Source organism: Garra rufa, chromosome 2 (genome assembly GCF_049309525.1).
Source record: "Garra rufa chromosome 2, GarRuf1.0, whole genome shotgun sequence".
Classification (NCBI taxonomy): domain Eukaryota; kingdom Metazoa; phylum Chordata; class Actinopteri; order Cypriniformes; family Cyprinidae; genus Garra; species Garra rufa.
The window spans coordinates 4,818,625-4,836,262 of record NC_133362.1 but is presented as its reverse complement, the minus strand read 5'-3'; the positions used below and the strand labels follow the sequence as shown (position 1 = coordinate 4,836,262).

Genomic DNA, 17,638 nt, shown 5'->3' with positions numbered 1-17,638 from the left:
CGTCAGAATGATAGACCAAACAGCTGATAAAAACATCACAATAATCCAGTCCATCAGTTCAAATCAAATCTTGAGAAGACAAAAGCTGCTTGTTTGTAAGAAATAAATCTATCATTAAGAGATTTAACTTTTAACCATAATAAACCATAATCCGTAATAACGCTTCCTGCAGTGAAATAGTCCATTTCCTATCACAATCTCACATGTTTGTTTAGAGCTGTTTTGGCTTGTAAACAATGCTTGATCTGTGCAGATTTCTCTCCTGATTCAGACCAGACCACTTTTTCACTGAAGAAAGCATTATTATGGATTATGGCCTCGTATTTTAGTTAAAAACGTATTAATGCGAAGCTTTTGGCTTCACAAGATGTTAACTGATGGACTGGAGTGGATTATTGTGATGTTTTTATCAGCTGTTTGGACTCTTATTCTGATGGCACCCATTCACTCCAGAGGATCCATTGGTGAACAAGTGATGGATTGTTAATTTCTCCAAATCTTCTAAATGAAGAAAAGTTCACAGTTTTTATTTTAGAGTCATGTGTTTATTCCAAAATATTTTTGCTTTATAATAATTTTTATTAAGCCATACAAAAATATTATAATAACATCACTATATAATGCTTAAATGTACTTCAAATACATTTGAATAAATGAATGAAATGTGCATTAACTAATCTTTTTAGCAATATAGATTTAATATTGCTTTTTGTTTAGAGCTTTTTTTGGCTTGTAAACGGTGCTTGATCTGTGCAGATTTCTCTCCTGATTCAGACCAGACCACTTTTTCTCTGAAGGAAGCAGCATTCTGGATTACGGATTTGTATTTTAATTAAAAACGTCTTAACCATGGATTTGTTTCTTACAAACACACAGCTTTTATCTTCTCAAGATGTTAACTGATGAACTGGAGTGGTGTGGATTACTTGTGGATTATTGTGATGTTTTTATCAGCTGTTTGGACTCTCATTCTGACGGCACCCATTCACTGCATATGATCCATTGGTGAACAAGTGATGAAATGTTCGTTTCTCCAAATCTTCTAAATGAAGAAAAGTTCACAGTTTTAATTTCAGAGTCATGTGTTTATTCCAAAATATTTTTGCTTTATAATAATTTTTATTTAGCAATAAACAATATTACAATAACATCACTATATAATGCTTAATTCTACCTCACATACATTCAAATATATGAATGAAATGCGCATTAATTAGTCATCTTTTTAGCATTATATATTTAATATTGCTTTTTGTTTAGAGCTTTTTTGGCTTGTAAACAGTGCTTCATCTATGCAGATTTCTCTCCTGATTCAGACCAATTTTTCACTGAAGGAAGTGTTATTATGGATTACGGACTTGTATTTTAATTTAAAAAGTCTTAGTCATGGATTTGTTTCTTACAAACACACAGCTTTCGGCTTCTCAAGATGTTAACTGATGGACTGGAGTGATGTGGATTACTTGTGGATTATTGTGATGTTTTTATCAGCCGTTTGGACTCTCATTCTGACGGCACCCATTCACTCCAGAGGATCCATTGGTGAGCAAGTGATGAAATGTTCATTTCTCCAAATCTATTAAATGAAAAAACAAACTTACACACACTTAAAAAAAAAAATGCATTAGTGCACATTTCCTTATAACATTAAAGAAAACAAATCCTGTTTTCAGGACAAATTTCTTTTATATTTGGACATTATTTACTATTACTAAAATTTTCAATGAGAAACTTGAAATATGTTCAAAAATTATTTGTCCTGTTTCGAGGCCAATTAAAAAAAATGTTCCATTGTGACATTATTTTCAAAGGAGAACACATTTTAGGATTATAGATTATAAAAATAAAACAAAACAATAGAAAATTACAGAAACAAGTGAGATCATATTCATTTTGGTAATATTTGTTTATTTTCAAGTATTCTGCTTGCCATTTCACTCATTTCATACATGATTTTGTAATGATGTTATAATGAAATTATCTTTAAAAAATATTATTTTACACATAAAATGATGTTAGTTTAACAGACATCCCACATAACATTAGGAAATAGGATCAGTATGTTTTGCTTCCATTTCAATGTATAATAATTTTTATTAAGCCATAAACAATATTAGAATGACATTATTATATAATGCCTAAATGTACTTCATATACTAATGAATATCTATTTAGCATTCTATAATTTAATACTGCTTGTTAATGATTTACTATAAAGTGTAAAATTGTTATTTTAGCCATGTTTATTTCAAAATATATTTGCTTCCTTTTAGCTTTATAATAATTTTTATTAAGCCATAAACAATATTATAAAAGCATCACTATATAATGCTTTAATCTACCTCACATGCATTCAAATGTTAAATTATATGAATGAAATGCGCATTAGATAATTATCTTTGTAGCATTATATATTTAATATTGCTTATTAATGACTCAATGAAAGTTATTACACACAATTCTTCTTTCAGTGTCATAAGTTTATTCCAGATAAATTATTAGCAGCCCTTTATATCACACCTGGTTTTCAGATGTCATTTATCTGTTGTTTTTCACAAACTGTTTCCAGATTCAATTTATGACTTTTCTCTACTGATGCACCAAAAATAAAAAAAAAATCAACAGTTGTTGTCGTAAGTGATTGATTTACATTTTCACCTAAAAAGTCTAAAAGCAAGAAAGGCGAATAGCCAAAGGCACATTATTATTAGGTAGAATGGTAATCACATGTCAACTAAAAGTGTTTAAAAGTACAGTAGTGATCCTAAAATAAAATAAAAACATAGGTGGTGTAATAATCTGGAATTTGAATACCTTCATTTATCACCTGGTAAGACATTCTGGATCCAACATCACGTTAACACGCCTATAACCATCCTCTCTTGAAATCACAGCAAACCGGATGATTTCACTGAATGGCAAAGTAAGGAAAAATGAGGAGAAAAGGAAAACAGCCTGCTTGACTGAAAAAATTATGCATTCTGTGAAACAAACCCAGAACCAGAGGAAAGAGGCATTCCCACAAATCCAATTCCTGTAAAACTGTAACTACAAATGCTAACTGGCCAGAAACCAAAGTGTCTCTGCACACACACACACACACACACACACACTCAAGGCCATAGAGATGATGCTCATGTTTGTGCACTTTTAGAATGCTTTTGTGAATTCTCAAAACAACTGAGAATTCCCAAAGGACTGTATGAAGATACGAAGCGTCTCTGTATCAGATAAAGTCTGTGTTGAAGTGATTTTTAATGAATTACGGAGGCTTAAATTGCAGCAGCTTGTCGGCGAGTGCATCGGGAGCTTTTAAATCGCAGGTGTTTGTGTCTTCTCACTGCAGTAGTGTAAAAATCCACTTCGCTGTCATGATTCTTCACTCGCTCGCTTCCGTGACTGATCGCCCCTGCGGAACGAGAGGTCAGGACAAGTCAGTCGTGATTGGGTATAACGCACAGATTAAACTTTAGGTTTGCAGACAGGTACCTGGAGAAGCCGGTTTGAGAAAGCTCCATCTGCAGTTTCTTGTCTTGAGCCGCGTAATACGGGAGCTGAGATTCGTGAGCAGGAGGTTCGATCTGAGGAATGAATCTAGAAAACAGAGCCGGAGCAAGAGGAACCCAGTCTGGAAGAAAAACAAAAGCAAAACAATGTATGGTTACAAGATATGAATTTTGGATACACATTTTGTAAAATCTGGTAATATTTTAAAGCCTTTATTATTTTTCAGCTCTACAGCTGTTCAATAAAATCCACTTCAAAGATTTACTTTTTATTCATAAACACATGGGGAAAAAAGTCTTTTAATGGTAAATAATAGGGCTGGGTAAAAAAATATCGATTCTCCGATTTTAATCGATCTTCAGTTTAACGCAACGGTATCGATTCGGGAAATCCCCGAATCGATTCTTAATGCGCTTGCTTCACATAAGAGGATATGAATATTCACCTCTCGTTCTGAAGGTGTCACCATCAGCTGCTTTTTTTGCAGAAAAATCTGGTGATCAAAAACGATTAGGTTGTAGTTAAGAACTGTTGGTTTTATGGACAGTTAGACTGTTTTGTATACGCAGACAAGGGCTTTATGATTGGCCTGTTTTGAACGTTTTGAATTTAGAAAAATGTTTTATTTCTTAAACATGTTTGAAGTTCTTAATAGATTTCACTGTTGCACATTTACAGTTTGTTTACATGGTGTACAATGGAAGCACATATTAATGATTTCTTGTTACAGTGTTTATTTAAAATAAAAGTTGCTTAAAATAAACAACTGTGTGCACCCTATTATTAATGTTGATGTGTATTTCAGTAATAAACTTAAGTAGGAGAGTTTCAATTACCAGCATTTATATCAAAATATGGATCCCATGTCTGCAAAACTAATATTTTAAATGAAATATTGATAGCTAATCGATATCGAATCGAAACCATAAAAATAAGAATCGAATTGAAACGCCGAATTGGTCACAATACCCAGCCCTAGTCAATAACGTATTTTCAAAATGAAAATGACATGAAATGACCCATATAACCAGAAGATGGCAGCAGAGGATCAATCACTGGCTGCAGCTGCCATTTCAACTCCCTTGACCTCTTGCTTTTCATTTTATTTTCATGTGATTGAGGTCTATCAGTTGAGTCATTTATCATGTTTTAGGAAATAAAACAATAAATAAAAACAAACAACTTTGTTTGGTTTAAATACATACAATGCCGTTCAAAAGTTTGGGATCAGTAAGATTTATGTTTCTTTAAAGATGTCTTTCATGAATCATCAAGGCTTTATTCCTGTGATTTATTCCTGAATTTTTTAGCATCATTACTTCAGTCTTTAGTGTCACATGATCCTTCAGAAATTATTCTAATTTGCTGATTTATTATAAACGTTGGAAACAGCTGTGCTGCTTAATTTTTTTTTTTTTGAAACCTGTGATACTTTTTTCAGAATTCTTTGATGAATAAAATATGTGACCCTGGACCACAAAACCAGTCATAAGGTTAAATTTGACAAAACTGAGATATATACATCATATGAAAGCTCAATAAATAAGCTTTCTATTGATGTATGGTTTGTTAGGATAGGACAATATTTGGCCGAGATATAACTATTTGAAAATCTGGAATCTGAGGGTGCAAAAAATCAAAATACTGAGAAAATCACCTTTAAAGTTGTCCAAATTAAGTTCTTAATGCATATTACTAATCAAATGTTACATTTTGATAGGTTTACAGTAGGAATTTTACAAAAAATCTTCATGGAACATGATTTTTACTTAATTTCCTAATGATTTTTGACATAAAAAAATAAAAAAATCAATAATTTTGACCCATACAATGTATTTTTGGCTATTGCTACAAATATACCCCAGCGACTTAAGACTGGTTTTGTGCTCCAGGGTCACATACTAAAAAGAACAGCATTTATTTAAAGTAGAATGTTTTTTAACAATATACACTATCGTTCAAGTTTGGGGTCTGTACATTTTCTTTCTTTCTCTTTTTTTTTAAAGAATATAATACTTTTATTCAGCAAGCATGTGTTCAATTGATAAAAAGTGACAGCAAAGACTTACAAAATCCTGATAAAAGTATTAAAGGTATCAAAAATATATATATTTGGCAGCACAACTGCTGCCAACATTGATAATAATTAATAATAAATCATCCTATTAGAATGACTACTGAAGGATTGTGTGACACTTAAGACTGGCTGATGCAAATTCAGCTTTGCATCACAGGAATAAATTATATTTTAAAGTATATTAGTATACAGAAACCATTATTTTATATTGTAAGAACATTTTGCAATGTTACCGTTTGTTCTGTATTTGTGATGAAATAAATATAGCCTTTTAATGAGCATAAGAGACTTTTCTTTAAAAAAATGACAAGTCTTACTGATCTCAAACTTTTGAACAGCAGTGTTTCCTTTTTTAACATTAATTTAAGATGAATGCATATTAATTCATGTTAAATTAACATTTTCGTATAATAACTTTTTTTTATTACACACACACACACACACACACACACATTATATAAGAACATATTAAAAACAAATTCCATATATTTTGAATAAAGTTCTAAAGAGGAAAAACACACTTTTTAATCAAAACAGTTTCAATTATGAAACAGCAATTATACTGTTGTAAATGAATACAAAAAGTCCTGGTAGTCAAGCTGTAGAACAGGTTTTTAGTTAAAAGTAATTAAAGATAAAAATAAAGTCAGTTCTGAGAAAAGCTCCAGCATCGTTTGTTTGCAGATGCCTCTTGGTTTGACATTTTTATGTAATGCAATGAAATTTAAGTGACTTTAAGTGTCTAAATACTTTTTTGGGGCCAATGTAAAGTAATTGGCACAGCATGCACAGGAGAAATGTTTGCAAATGCAAACTTAACGACGAGCCAAAGGAGGCTTCCCTTGGACAATAAACAAAGCCACTGTAACTGTCATTCAGTAAATGAATACAGTCAGTAACTGCAGCTCTGTTTCAAATAACAAACACAGAGTAATGCATACAGACATTTATACCTCAACAGAGTCAACCTACACATGCAGAACAACCAAAATAAAAGAAAAAATCCTCTCACCTGGCCGAAGGGTGTAAAGACCTTTCACAACACTCGCCATAGTTGATGGTTTGACTTGAAACGGCATGGAATGAGCCTTTTTGAGAAGAGCTGAGAAAGAATAATACTTGATTTAATACATTTACAAAATGCTTTGCAAGGAAAACTTTGATTTGCACTCACGCAGTAACGTGCTGACGTGTTTCTCTGCTACATGATCTGAGAAGAGCTTCATGAGATCGTCCCGCAGGTCTCGGTTCAGCTTCGTTTCTATGTAGAACTTATTCTGTAGCAAAATTGGGTTTAAATGCAGATAAATGGACACAGAATATGAATGATCTGACATTGCACTGAATGTGTCATGTGAACAATTACATGCAAAGAACAGAGTTTGGGAATTTTACCATATAGATGAAGACGGGAACAATGCAGTGCAGGGCGGCTGTGTACTGCGTCAGAGCCACGTTAAAGTTTTCAATTAAATGTTCCGGTGGGCAGGCCTTTAGAAGAGATGAGACAACAGCATTCTACATTTTTTGTTTAGTTATTAGTATTATTTTTAAATAATACAATGCTAAGCTTTAAAAAAAAAGAGAAAACATTTATTGAAACAGAAATTAATAAAAAGTTAATGAAAAAGATTTTATTTACCACATTTTTATTGACACGTTATCTCTAATTTAGGCATTTCGCTTTTTTCAGCAAAGCAAAATTAAGAACAATTGATAAAAACATTAATACAACAGATAAATAAAATAATTAGTAGTTAATAAAAAGTCATTTCATGAACACATTTTTAATAATGAATTTAGGCATCACTTTGCTGCTTTTTTTGTCAAAAAAGTAAATATATGAATAAAATAAAATGTGATAAAAGTGACATTTAGTCACAAAACTAAATATGATTCTAACAAAACAATTCAATTCTAATAAAATTGATAAAAATTAATACAATAAAATTAACCAAAAACAGTCGTACTATATTATATTATATAAATAAAACATTAGTATAACAGGAAATTAATACAATTTTTAAAAAGTTAATAAAAATACATTTCATGAACACATTTTTAATAATGAATTTAGGCATCGCTTTGCTTCTTTTTTTTCTAAAAAAACCCCAATAAAATAAATGTTATTTTAAAATGACATATTTAGTAACTTTTTTCTAAAGCAAAACAATATGAATCTAACAAAACAATACAAATCTATTAAATTTTTTTAAAACCATTAATAAAATAGAATTTAAAATGTATATATATTATTAATATTATATATAGTATATTTTATATAACATTAATATAACAGGAAATTAATAACATTTTCAATTTCAAAAGTCAATAAAAAGACATTTTATGAACACATATTTAATTTAACAAATTTTAGACATTTATTTTGATTCTTTAAAAAAATAAAAATAAAAACAATTTTAAATGAAATAAAATAAAAAAAAATGTTTGTTTACAAATGTGTAAATGAATATTTTTTATAATTGTATTTTTCTATAAAAATCATATTTTGCCATGTACACCACATTTTGAAATATTTGTACTGTTTAAAATAATGAAATAACCATTTGATTTAATCAATGCTTTAAATTGATCAAAAGATCTTAATGATAACGACATTTATAATGTTAAGAAGATTTCTATTTCAGATAAATGCTTTTCTTGTGGTCTTTCTATTCATCAACGAAACCTAAAAAAAATATACTTGGCTGTTTTCAACATAAAAATAATAATAATAAATGTTTTTGAGCAGCAAATCAGTATATTACAATGATTTCTGAAGGATCATGTGACACTGAAGACTGGAGTGATGATGCTGAAAATCCAGGTTTGAAATCACAGGAATAAATTACATTTTAAAATAAATTCAAATAGAGAAGAGATTTTAAAAAGAGAACATTTTTTCAGAATTTTACTGTTTTTGCTGTACTTTGGATTAAATAAACGCAGGCTTTAAAAACATTAAAAACCTTTTGACTGGTAGTGTATATCAATGTATAAATCACAAACATTACCTAAATGTAAAAAGAATGATTTCATTGCGATAGTATGGGATTTTAAAGCTGACTTTATTTACCCACAACAAAAGCAATACATACAGTTCTACTAGTGTCTATAAACTGACCTGTAGTTCAGAAGACACTTGTTCCAGATGAGACGTGATCTTCCACATCAGGTCATTGTAGAGCAGCTCTGAGTGCTGTTGGCACACGCACTTATAAACGTGACTGGAAGCAGAAAGATGCATTAAAACACATATGAGCAGCATGTTCCGACTCTTTCAGGAGTGAAGGAGCACTAACCTGTAGATCTGTTCATATGAGATGGAGATGTGGTCCATCGGGCTTTGAGTGAGCAGATGCTCAATGGCTCTCTCTAGTTTTGGCCAGTAAACCGTCCTGTATTCTTCTGCTGTCATCGCGTTCAAGACTAGACATCGTCAAATAAACAAAAGCAACACACATGGTGTTTGCTGATGAATGAGGATTTTACTAAACTACCCTCTGTTGCTTATAAAAACTGTATTTTTGGTACAGTGATGGTATCAGATGCTATTGGGTCAAAGACAAAAAAAAAGGGTTTAAGCATAAAAACAATAAGTGCTTTAAATTGTTAGTTTTCTAACAATTTAATTGCATTTTTGTTTTTTTGAGCAAAATATAAATATCTAATATGTGACCCTGGACCACAAAACCAGTCTTAAGTCGCTGGGGTATATTTGTAGCAATAGCCAAAAATACATAGTATGGGTCAAAATTATTGATTTTTCTTTTATGCCAAAAATCATTAGGAAATTAAGTAAAGATCATGTTCCATGAAGATTTTTTGTAAAATTCCTACTGTAAATATATCAAAATGTAATTTTTGATTAGTAATATGCATTGTTAAGAACTTAATTTGAACAACTTTAAAGGTGATTTTCTCAGTATTTTGATTTTTTTGCACCCTCAGATTCCAGATTTTCAAATAGATGTATCTCGGCCAAATATTGTCCAATCCTAACAAACCATACATCAATAGAAAGCTTATTTATTGAGCTTTCATATGATGTACACATCTCAGTTTTGTCAAATTTAACCTTATGACTGGTTTTGTGGTCCAGGGTCACATATATGTTCCTAATTAATTAAAGACACCCACTAAAATGTCATTCAGTGTAACAATCTTGTCAGGCATATTTACAACAAAAATCAATTTATGACATATTAAAAGATTAATTACTTTCACCCAAAATACTAATTAGTTGTAATTCTACATTTGTAAAATGTGCCACTATCCTAGGTTTTGCCCATTTGTCAATAAGACCTTTTTTACTCATTTTAAACACAATAAAATTTAATATGCTCGCTTATTCTTTCATATATTTTAATATGTACAAGTCAGAATAAGCATGCTGTTTGAATCTTTACCTAAATATTGTGTTACACTGAATGACAATGTAACATTATTTCCGAATTTTGACATTTTATTCTCCAAAAACGTATTTGAAACCTTAAAAGTAGACACTTACATTTAATGTGCTTTCTATTGACATAAAATTAATTTTGTAAATCATAACATCTATGACCCACGTACAGTGTCACAGTAATCACAAATATATAAAATAACATATAAATAAATAAAACAAATATTTTTATTATTTTGCTTCAAAGCAACAATTCAAAATCAACAAAATAAAATGACAATGAATTAATAAAAAGCTATTTTTGTGAACAAATTGTATTTCATTTAGGCATTATTACTGTATATCATATATCAACAAAAATGAATAAAAATGTACTAGAAATCATTTTAAAAAGTAATAAAATTAATTAAAACAAAAAGCTATTTCTTGGAAGTCATTTAAAAAAAAGTTACTTTAGAAATGTATTATTTAACCACTTTTATCATTTTAAAAACTACACAAATTAATTCAAAGTCTGTATCAGTATAATATATTATTTAAACATTGACATAAACTTACAGAATTTTTACATGAACAACTATTTGACAAATAATATACATAAAACACAAAATAATGTTCTATATAAGGAATTATACATGCATAGAGTTTTTTCATGCACCTGTCAAGTTTAAGATTTTGGGCTTTTTGCTTTTTCATGAAATGTTTTTTCAGACTAGTGGAAAGAAAACATCCAAAAGACACTGTTAAGTGTTTCTTTTATAGCACTTTATCTGTTTGTGTCAATAGATTTCAATTACAATACATATTTTTAAAGGCCGCTTTCTCAAAATGAGTTTTTTCTCCTACAATGAGCCACAAATCTCCACTTCAGTAGCACTTACACTCATCAAACTTGACATTTTTATTCCTGTCTATATGCTGAAGGTTTTTACAGAGGGATTTATTCATGTATAATTAGCTTGATTTTATACAACCTTTTATTTCCTCAAAAATGGCAAAAAAGAATATAGTGTTTCCTATCTGTTCTAAGTTTTTTCTGAATTATGTTGTGACGAAATGTATATTTTAACTACTTTTATCATTTTAAAAATTACACCAATTAATTAAAAGTCTCTATCAACATATTATATGGTATATTACAAAAACATGTACAAATATTTTACAAATAATATACATAAAATATAAAATGATATGTTATATATAAAGAATGACACATACATAGAGACAGAGAGATCTGTTTTTTTATGCGCCTGTCAAGTTTGAGATTTTGGGCTTTTGTGTTTTTTCAAATTAGTGGAAAGAAAACATCCAAAAAAACAGTGTTAAGTGTTCCTTTTATAGCACTTTATCTATTTGTGTCAATAGATTTCAATTACAATACATATTTTTAAAGACCATTTCTCAAAATGAGTTTAAGTTTAAATCTCCACTTCAGTAGCACTTACACACACCAAACTTTACATTTTTATTCCTGTCTGTATCATGAAGGTTTTTACAGAGGGATTTGTTCATGTATAATTAGCTTGATTTTATACAATATTTTATTTTCTCAAAAATGGTAAAAAAGAGAACTGTTTCCTGTCTGTCCAGTTTTTTCTGAATTGTCTTGATTAAACGAGACACCCAAAATTCCCTCTATGAACACTTTTGATTCTACTATGTCAAAAAAATTAAACAAGAAGAATTTTGAAATTGACTCTATCCAGTGTTTAGATGTTTGTACTGGCAATGTATGCAAATGAGCGCATATTTAATTAAATAATACCTCATTTGCATATTTAGACCTAACATTTTAGAAAACTTGTAATACAAAAAATGTTTGCAATTATCGAAGTAATCAATCACCAGGGTAAGTGAGGTGATGTTTACCATCTGACTCGTCACTTTACCGTGGTATTCTGTAGTGTTTGTAGCGTGGCACGTTCAGAAGTGTAACTTACGGAACTTGGAGGTCGAGTTGAGCAGCAGAGCGGCGCCGTTAGCCGCAGATGTGGCCGAGCTGTCGGACTCACAGGTGTCACTGCTGGAGTCTGAATCCAAACACACCTGAGCAGGTGAAAACACACTCACACCCTCCGCTCGACAGTTATGATTATCATCCTCAATCTGCTCCAGCGCGTCCTCCTCCATCTCCTCCATCCTGCTGCCTCACAGAGGGAACTTTAGCAGTCCATGTCAGTTCAAACCCTCTTCAGCTAATCGACGATCGACGCATTTTTAGGACTTCACTTTCACTCGTTTATTTTGTTGTCAATCCGAAGCGAGATGCGACGCGGATTTCCGTTAAATGGCGGACGTGTCAAAACAACAGTCCGCGTGTCAAAATAAAAGTCCGTCGTCGGCAAACATATCGAATATTTGTTTGTTTGTTTTCTTGCTATCCCTCGAAAATAAAATTAGTTTCGATATCTTGCTTTTTCTACTGCAATGTTCCTAAATTTAAAATACATTTTAAACAATTAATTGTTGCTCTTAAGTTTTAATGGATTTGTTATAACCATATAAATAACATAATAAAACGTATTATTTAATTTGCTTTAATTTTTTTTAATTATAAATTACAAATATATATGTATCAGAATACATTATTTTTATATTTATATTGAACCTACAAACCTACAGATTTATTTTATTTTTCAATTTATTTATTTTTTGTCTATTTACATGTGTATTTTTATTGTCATCTTATTTGATTTGATTCAAATCTTAGAGCGCTATTGCGAATCATTTGATTCAAATCTTAGAGTGCTATTGCGAATCATTTGATTCAAATCTTAGAGCGCTATTGCGAATCATTTGATTCAAATCTTAGAGTGCTATTGCGAATCATTTGATTAAAATCTTAGAGCGCTATTGCGAATCATTTGATTCAAATCTTAGAGTGCTATTGCGAATCATTTGATTCAAATCTTAGAGCGCTATTGCGAATCATTTGATTCAAATCTTAGGCTGCGTCCGAAATCGCCTACTTCTCTACTATTTAGTAGGGAAAAGCAGTAGGCGAGCAAATAAGTATGTCCGAATCCTAAGTATTTATAAAAGAGTAGGCGAGAATTAGTAGAAGAATGCACTAATTCTCGCGAGATTCGGGTGTACGTCTACTTAAAGTGCGTCCGAATATGCCTACTTAACTACTATATAGTAGGAAAAAAAGAGTACGTGAAGAAAGAAGTACGTCCGAAACCTCAGTATTCACAAAAGAGTAGGCGAGAAATCCCCGGATGTCCTACTGCTTCAGCCCAGATCCTGAAGTCTTCATCGATGGATACTTTTCAATCCCAGGAGTCCACAGGAGGCCAAAACGTCATCATCGAACGTGATTGAGAACCACGACGAGGGTGTTTACAAATGTGAGTATTACAACCAAAACACGGTTCCCTGTCTTAAAAATCATATTTGTTGAGCTACTTTATCGTAAACTGTTGATTTGCATAAGGTGCCAAGATGTTATACAGTATGCTATAGTATATTTGTGATTTCGCTGTTAAAACATGTTTTATGACGTATAGCGAACATTAAGCTTCAGGTAGCACACGCACGTCTTTAAAAGCGGATTTACATAAAACATATACATTTTAAAGACGTTTAATAAATGTCTATTTAACAAATGACAGGAAAATGTTCTAGACTAGAGCAACACACAACACAAAACATCTGAGTGAGTGATGGACGTTATGTGAGAATTCACTGTCACTGCTTTACATTAATGTAAGTAATGTAAATAAACACATATACATATAGTAGGCCTAACTGAACTTCAAACTCATTTCAAACAGAGCTATAACAGAACTTTTCTGATTCTTGATTTATGTGACTTTGTTGCAGATGTTTTGTGGTGGAGCAGGACCTGAAAGGAAAGGTGACAGCAGCATTTTTGGGGAAAAGTAAAATCTGAAACTTAATATAAAGATTGATCATTTTGTAACTTCCAATACAGAGATCTAATGACTCTGTGCTGTTAAAATGACAGTTTTTGTATTATATTTGTGCATCTTTGTATGATCTGAAATGTCTGCAGACTGGTGTGTGCAGTAAGAAAGGAGAAATCCACAGCAGCATCCTGGAAATGAGACCCTCCATCACTCCACCTGCCCTTTGTCTCATCTGGACCAGATGTTGCTGCGGTCTCTTCATCAAAAAGACTAGAAGACCAATATGTTTAATAAAGCTTTGTTCCATGTGTATTTATTTATGTTCATGGTTACTTTTATTATTTTACTAATTTATTCATGTTTCCTGATGTTGTCAGTAAATAAAATATAACATTTTCATAAGCGTATGCATTTATTCATTATTTCATTGAAAAAAACAACAACATTATGCTTGTTTAACTAAAAATATCATTAATTATTAGTCAGCATTTATCATTATTGTTGGTACGTGTTGGAGTGGGCTAGCAATGCATTCTAAAGTTATTTTAATTTCTAAATAGTAATACTTAAATTTTCCGAGTGTAAAATCAACAGTCTTCTCCAAAGGTAAGATCTTTGAACAACTGATCGACGTCTCTTTTGTGCAGATGTTGTAAACATGGAGGAGAGCGTACTAGGTAGGGTTGTCATGTTACTGATGCCATGAGGTGTCGCTGTCGCTCAAATTTTTGTATTATTATTACTGCAGAATTTATAATTCCATACAAACTCAGGGAAAGACTTAAGTATCTTTAACAAAGAACAATCATGACAGAAAACATAACTATAAAAGGTTTGCGTACATAGTACAAGATTTGATACAGAAAAAATATTAAATATATTTGAATATTCATAAAATCGCAATGAATTAAAAATTGCATTTGTTTTTGTTATTTATTTATTATTATTTTAAGTTTCAGGGATGAAAGGACAGAGAAATTCAGCAAGAAAAAGGAAAACAAATCAGATCTAAGCTAGTTTTGCACAATTTTGCCCATTAACATATTCAAGACAACAAATTTGGGGGTTTTAGTCATTTTAGTATTGTTAAAAATATAAAAACTTCAATCAATCCAAAATAAGCAAATTTCATCAACATCAAAATGTTTACAGATAGATGAATTAAATCCGTCGCTCATATCATTTCATGTTGCGCTTTTTATAACGTCATAGGTCACATGATAACGTCAACATGGCGGAACGCATCCATACTCAACGAGATTTGGCTGTTGAGTAGGTACTCTTTTAGCGCTCGTTAAGTAAGTACTTATTGAAATTAAGTACCTACTCATTGAGTAGGCGATTTCGGACGCAGCCTTAGAGTGCTATTGCGAATCATTTGATTCAAATCTTAGAGTGCTATTGCGAATCATTTGATTAAAATCTTAGAGCGCTATTGCGAATCATTTGATTCAAATCTTAGAGTGCTATTGCGAATCATTTGATTCAAGAGTGCTATTGCGAATCATTTGATTCAAATCTTAGAGTGCTATTGCGAATCATTTGATTCAAGAGTGCTATTGCGAATCATTTGATTCAAATCTTAGAGTGCTATTGCGAATCATTTGATTCAAATCTTAGAGTGCTATTGCGAATCATTTGATTAAAATCTTAGAGCGCTATTGCGAATCATTTGATTCAAATCTTAGAGTGCTATTGCGAATCATTTGATTCAAGAGTGCTATTGCGAATCATTTGATTCAAATCTTAGAGCGCTATTGCGAATCATTTGATTCAAATCTTAGAGCGCTATTGCGAATCATTTGATTCAAATCAGGGCTTTAGAGAGCTATTGCGATTCGCGAAAAATTGATTCAGATCGTGGTTCAGATAAAGAGGTTTAGAGCCAGTAAATGTTTGTTGATGTGAAATTTCTAGCAGCAATCAAGTCATTTATATTTTCCTACATTCTGTTTGGATCGCTGGTTAAGCTGTCCTTAACCTCATTGGGTTATTTCTATAATAATGCAACCAGTTCAATGGTCAGTCGGAGCAACTAAGAAGAAAATGTGGTAATTTAAAAAAAATAGTATTATAAAAAATTAATAAAACAATAACAAACTAAGTTATTTTTACTAACAAAATGTGTTAAATTCTATTTAAGGCACTATTAATGTATTTTTATTAATAAACATAAATAAAAATGTACTGTAAGTCTTTATAGATTTGTTATAGACACTTGCTAGATGTTACTTATTTAACTAGAATAATTGTAATATAAGATTTAAAACTATTTATATATTCAAACAGGTGTTTTCTGTCAAAATAAGGCTGCAAAGTCAAATATTTAATCAATAATTTAATCAAGGATGATTTACTTACTAATAACACTAAATTATTGCTAGTTCAAACATGCAAAAAATATGCAGTAAACTATGCAACTATGGTCAGGCCTACACACGCACCTACTTAAACACAGCTATAACTGATCAACCTGTAAACTCTTCAATATTTTATTACCAAGCAAAATACTTCTCTAGCATTCTTAATTAAAACTTGCATGCATTATGTACAGTGTTGAGCTCAAGGGTGATAAAGAGTGGTCACAGTCAAAATGCTACATTTGTGAAGCCTCTATAAATTTACTCTTTTGTTGCAGCATTGCCAATCTGCATTAACGTAAACTAAATTTGACATGAAAAGTCTTTTTATGAACATTATGGAAATGAGATTAAGAATAAACAACCTGCATGAGGGAAATATTACAACTTAACAGTGTTATAAAGATTTTAATGCTCAGTCAACGAGAGCAGGAAAGACACTGCAGTTAAAAAAAACAACTAACCCAAATAGGCATAACCAAAAATCGATTAAGAACTTACTAAGTGCATGAGAGCAGGAATTACAAGAGTGCGAATGCATGTAAATAATGCCTTTCTATAGGTTTAAAAACTGAAAACTGATGGAAAACAAGTGGAAAACATCCGTTTGATGACTATTAAACTTTACTGGGTATAAAAGACTTCAACAGTAGGCTGACCGTAGCTGCCAAATGTCTGAAAATGCCAGAGTTTGGTGCACATGCTGGACACAGTGACCAGATTCAACAAGAAACTTGTGGAAAACATGAAAACGATACGGAAAAAAGTGATCTTTGGTTTGCAAATCATTCCCTTTTTTATCCCAAGCAATTACATGGCAAGTTCAACTCTCAGGCAGAAACATTCACCAGAATTAAACGTATATTTTACATCTAAAAATGCAAAAATACAAACAGACTGGTGGTAAAACGAAAAGGTTTATAAGCCGAACGAAAGAAAGACGACGCATGCATTAGAAGACATAACAGCGCGTTTAGGAGGGAGGAAATACAAAAATATATAAAACAGACTTGAGCACATTAAATACAACTAGTGCTAGTGAGTTATTGTGTGGTTTGTAGGTCTGTTTCTGCTGTGCAGTCCGTTTGAAGGCGTTTGTGTTCAGTGTCCTGTAGTGTCTCTGCGAGGCCGTCTGTGTCTTTGTCTGTCACCGGCGCGCCGTCTTCCTCTCCGTCGCTGTCTTCATTTTCGAAAGCGTCCGCGCTGCAGCGAGAGCCGTCGCTGTCACTGCCGCAGGAACTGGACGTCTCGTCCTCTGAACTCGAGTAAACCTCGGCGCCGTGGAAAATGTAGCGGTTCGGTGCTTGAAATAAATACTGCGAGGCTGCAAAACAGAAAAATAACAAATTACATCAAGTGTGCAATGAGTTTTTGAAAAAAATAAAAAAATAATAATATAAAAACTATAAATGACATT

General features: G+C 31.5%; 2 protein-coding genes and 1 long non-coding RNA gene across 3 annotated transcripts in view; 1 reads left to right on the top strand and 2 right to left on the bottom strand.

The window, feature by feature from the left end:
- Positions 1–1,887: 1,887 nt before the first annotated feature.
- On the bottom strand, positions 1,888–12,249 carry cacul1 (CDK2 associated cullin domain 1). The gene is made up of 8 exons (XM_073834801.1): positions 11,930–12,249; positions 8,887–9,013; positions 8,709–8,811; positions 6,980–7,075; positions 6,759–6,861; positions 6,597–6,686; positions 3,490–3,628; positions 1,888–3,409 (listed from the first exon to the last, which is right to left on the bottom strand). Exons 1-8 carry the CDS (start codon positions 12,126–12,128, stop codon positions 3,370–3,372), a joined length of 897 nt encoding a protein of 298 aa, XP_073690902.1. The 5' UTR covers positions 12,129–12,249; the 3' UTR covers positions 1,888–3,369.
- An 826-nt stretch (positions 12,250–13,075) lies between these two features.
- On the top strand, positions 13,076–14,268 carry LOC141325074 (uncharacterized). Its single transcript, XR_012353717.1, has 4 exons — positions 13,076–13,339; positions 13,604–13,697; positions 13,815–13,848; positions 14,008–14,268. It is a non-coding gene; the product is annotated as an uncharacterized lncRNA (long non-coding RNA).
- A 2,559-nt stretch (positions 14,269–16,827) lies between these two features.
- The window catches only part of sirt1 (sirtuin 1), a 9,633-nt gene continuing 8,822 nt past the window's right edge, over positions 16,828–17,638 (bottom strand). Inside the window, exon 8 of the mRNA XM_073834540.1 lies at positions 16,828–17,545. Coding sequence (XP_073690641.1) covers positions 17,265–17,545 — 281 coding nt within the window. The 3' untranslated portion in view covers positions 16,828–17,264. The remainder of the gene's footprint in view (positions 17,546–17,638) is intronic.

Bases quoted from the DNA above. Each gene is read 5' to 3' on its own strand.
- cacul1 (XM_073834801.1), bottom strand. From the start codon at position 12,128: ATGGAGGAGATGGAGGAGGACGCGCTGGAGCAGATTGAGGATGATAAT. The intron at 9,014-11,929 runs GTAAGTTACACT...GACGATGTCTAG, and splicing joins CAACTCGACCTCCAAGTTCC to TCTTGAACGCGATGACAGCA. The intron at 8,812-8,886 runs GTTAGTGCTCCT...TTCTGCTTCCAG, and splicing joins TCATATGAACAGATCTACAG to TCACGTTTATAAGTGCGTGT.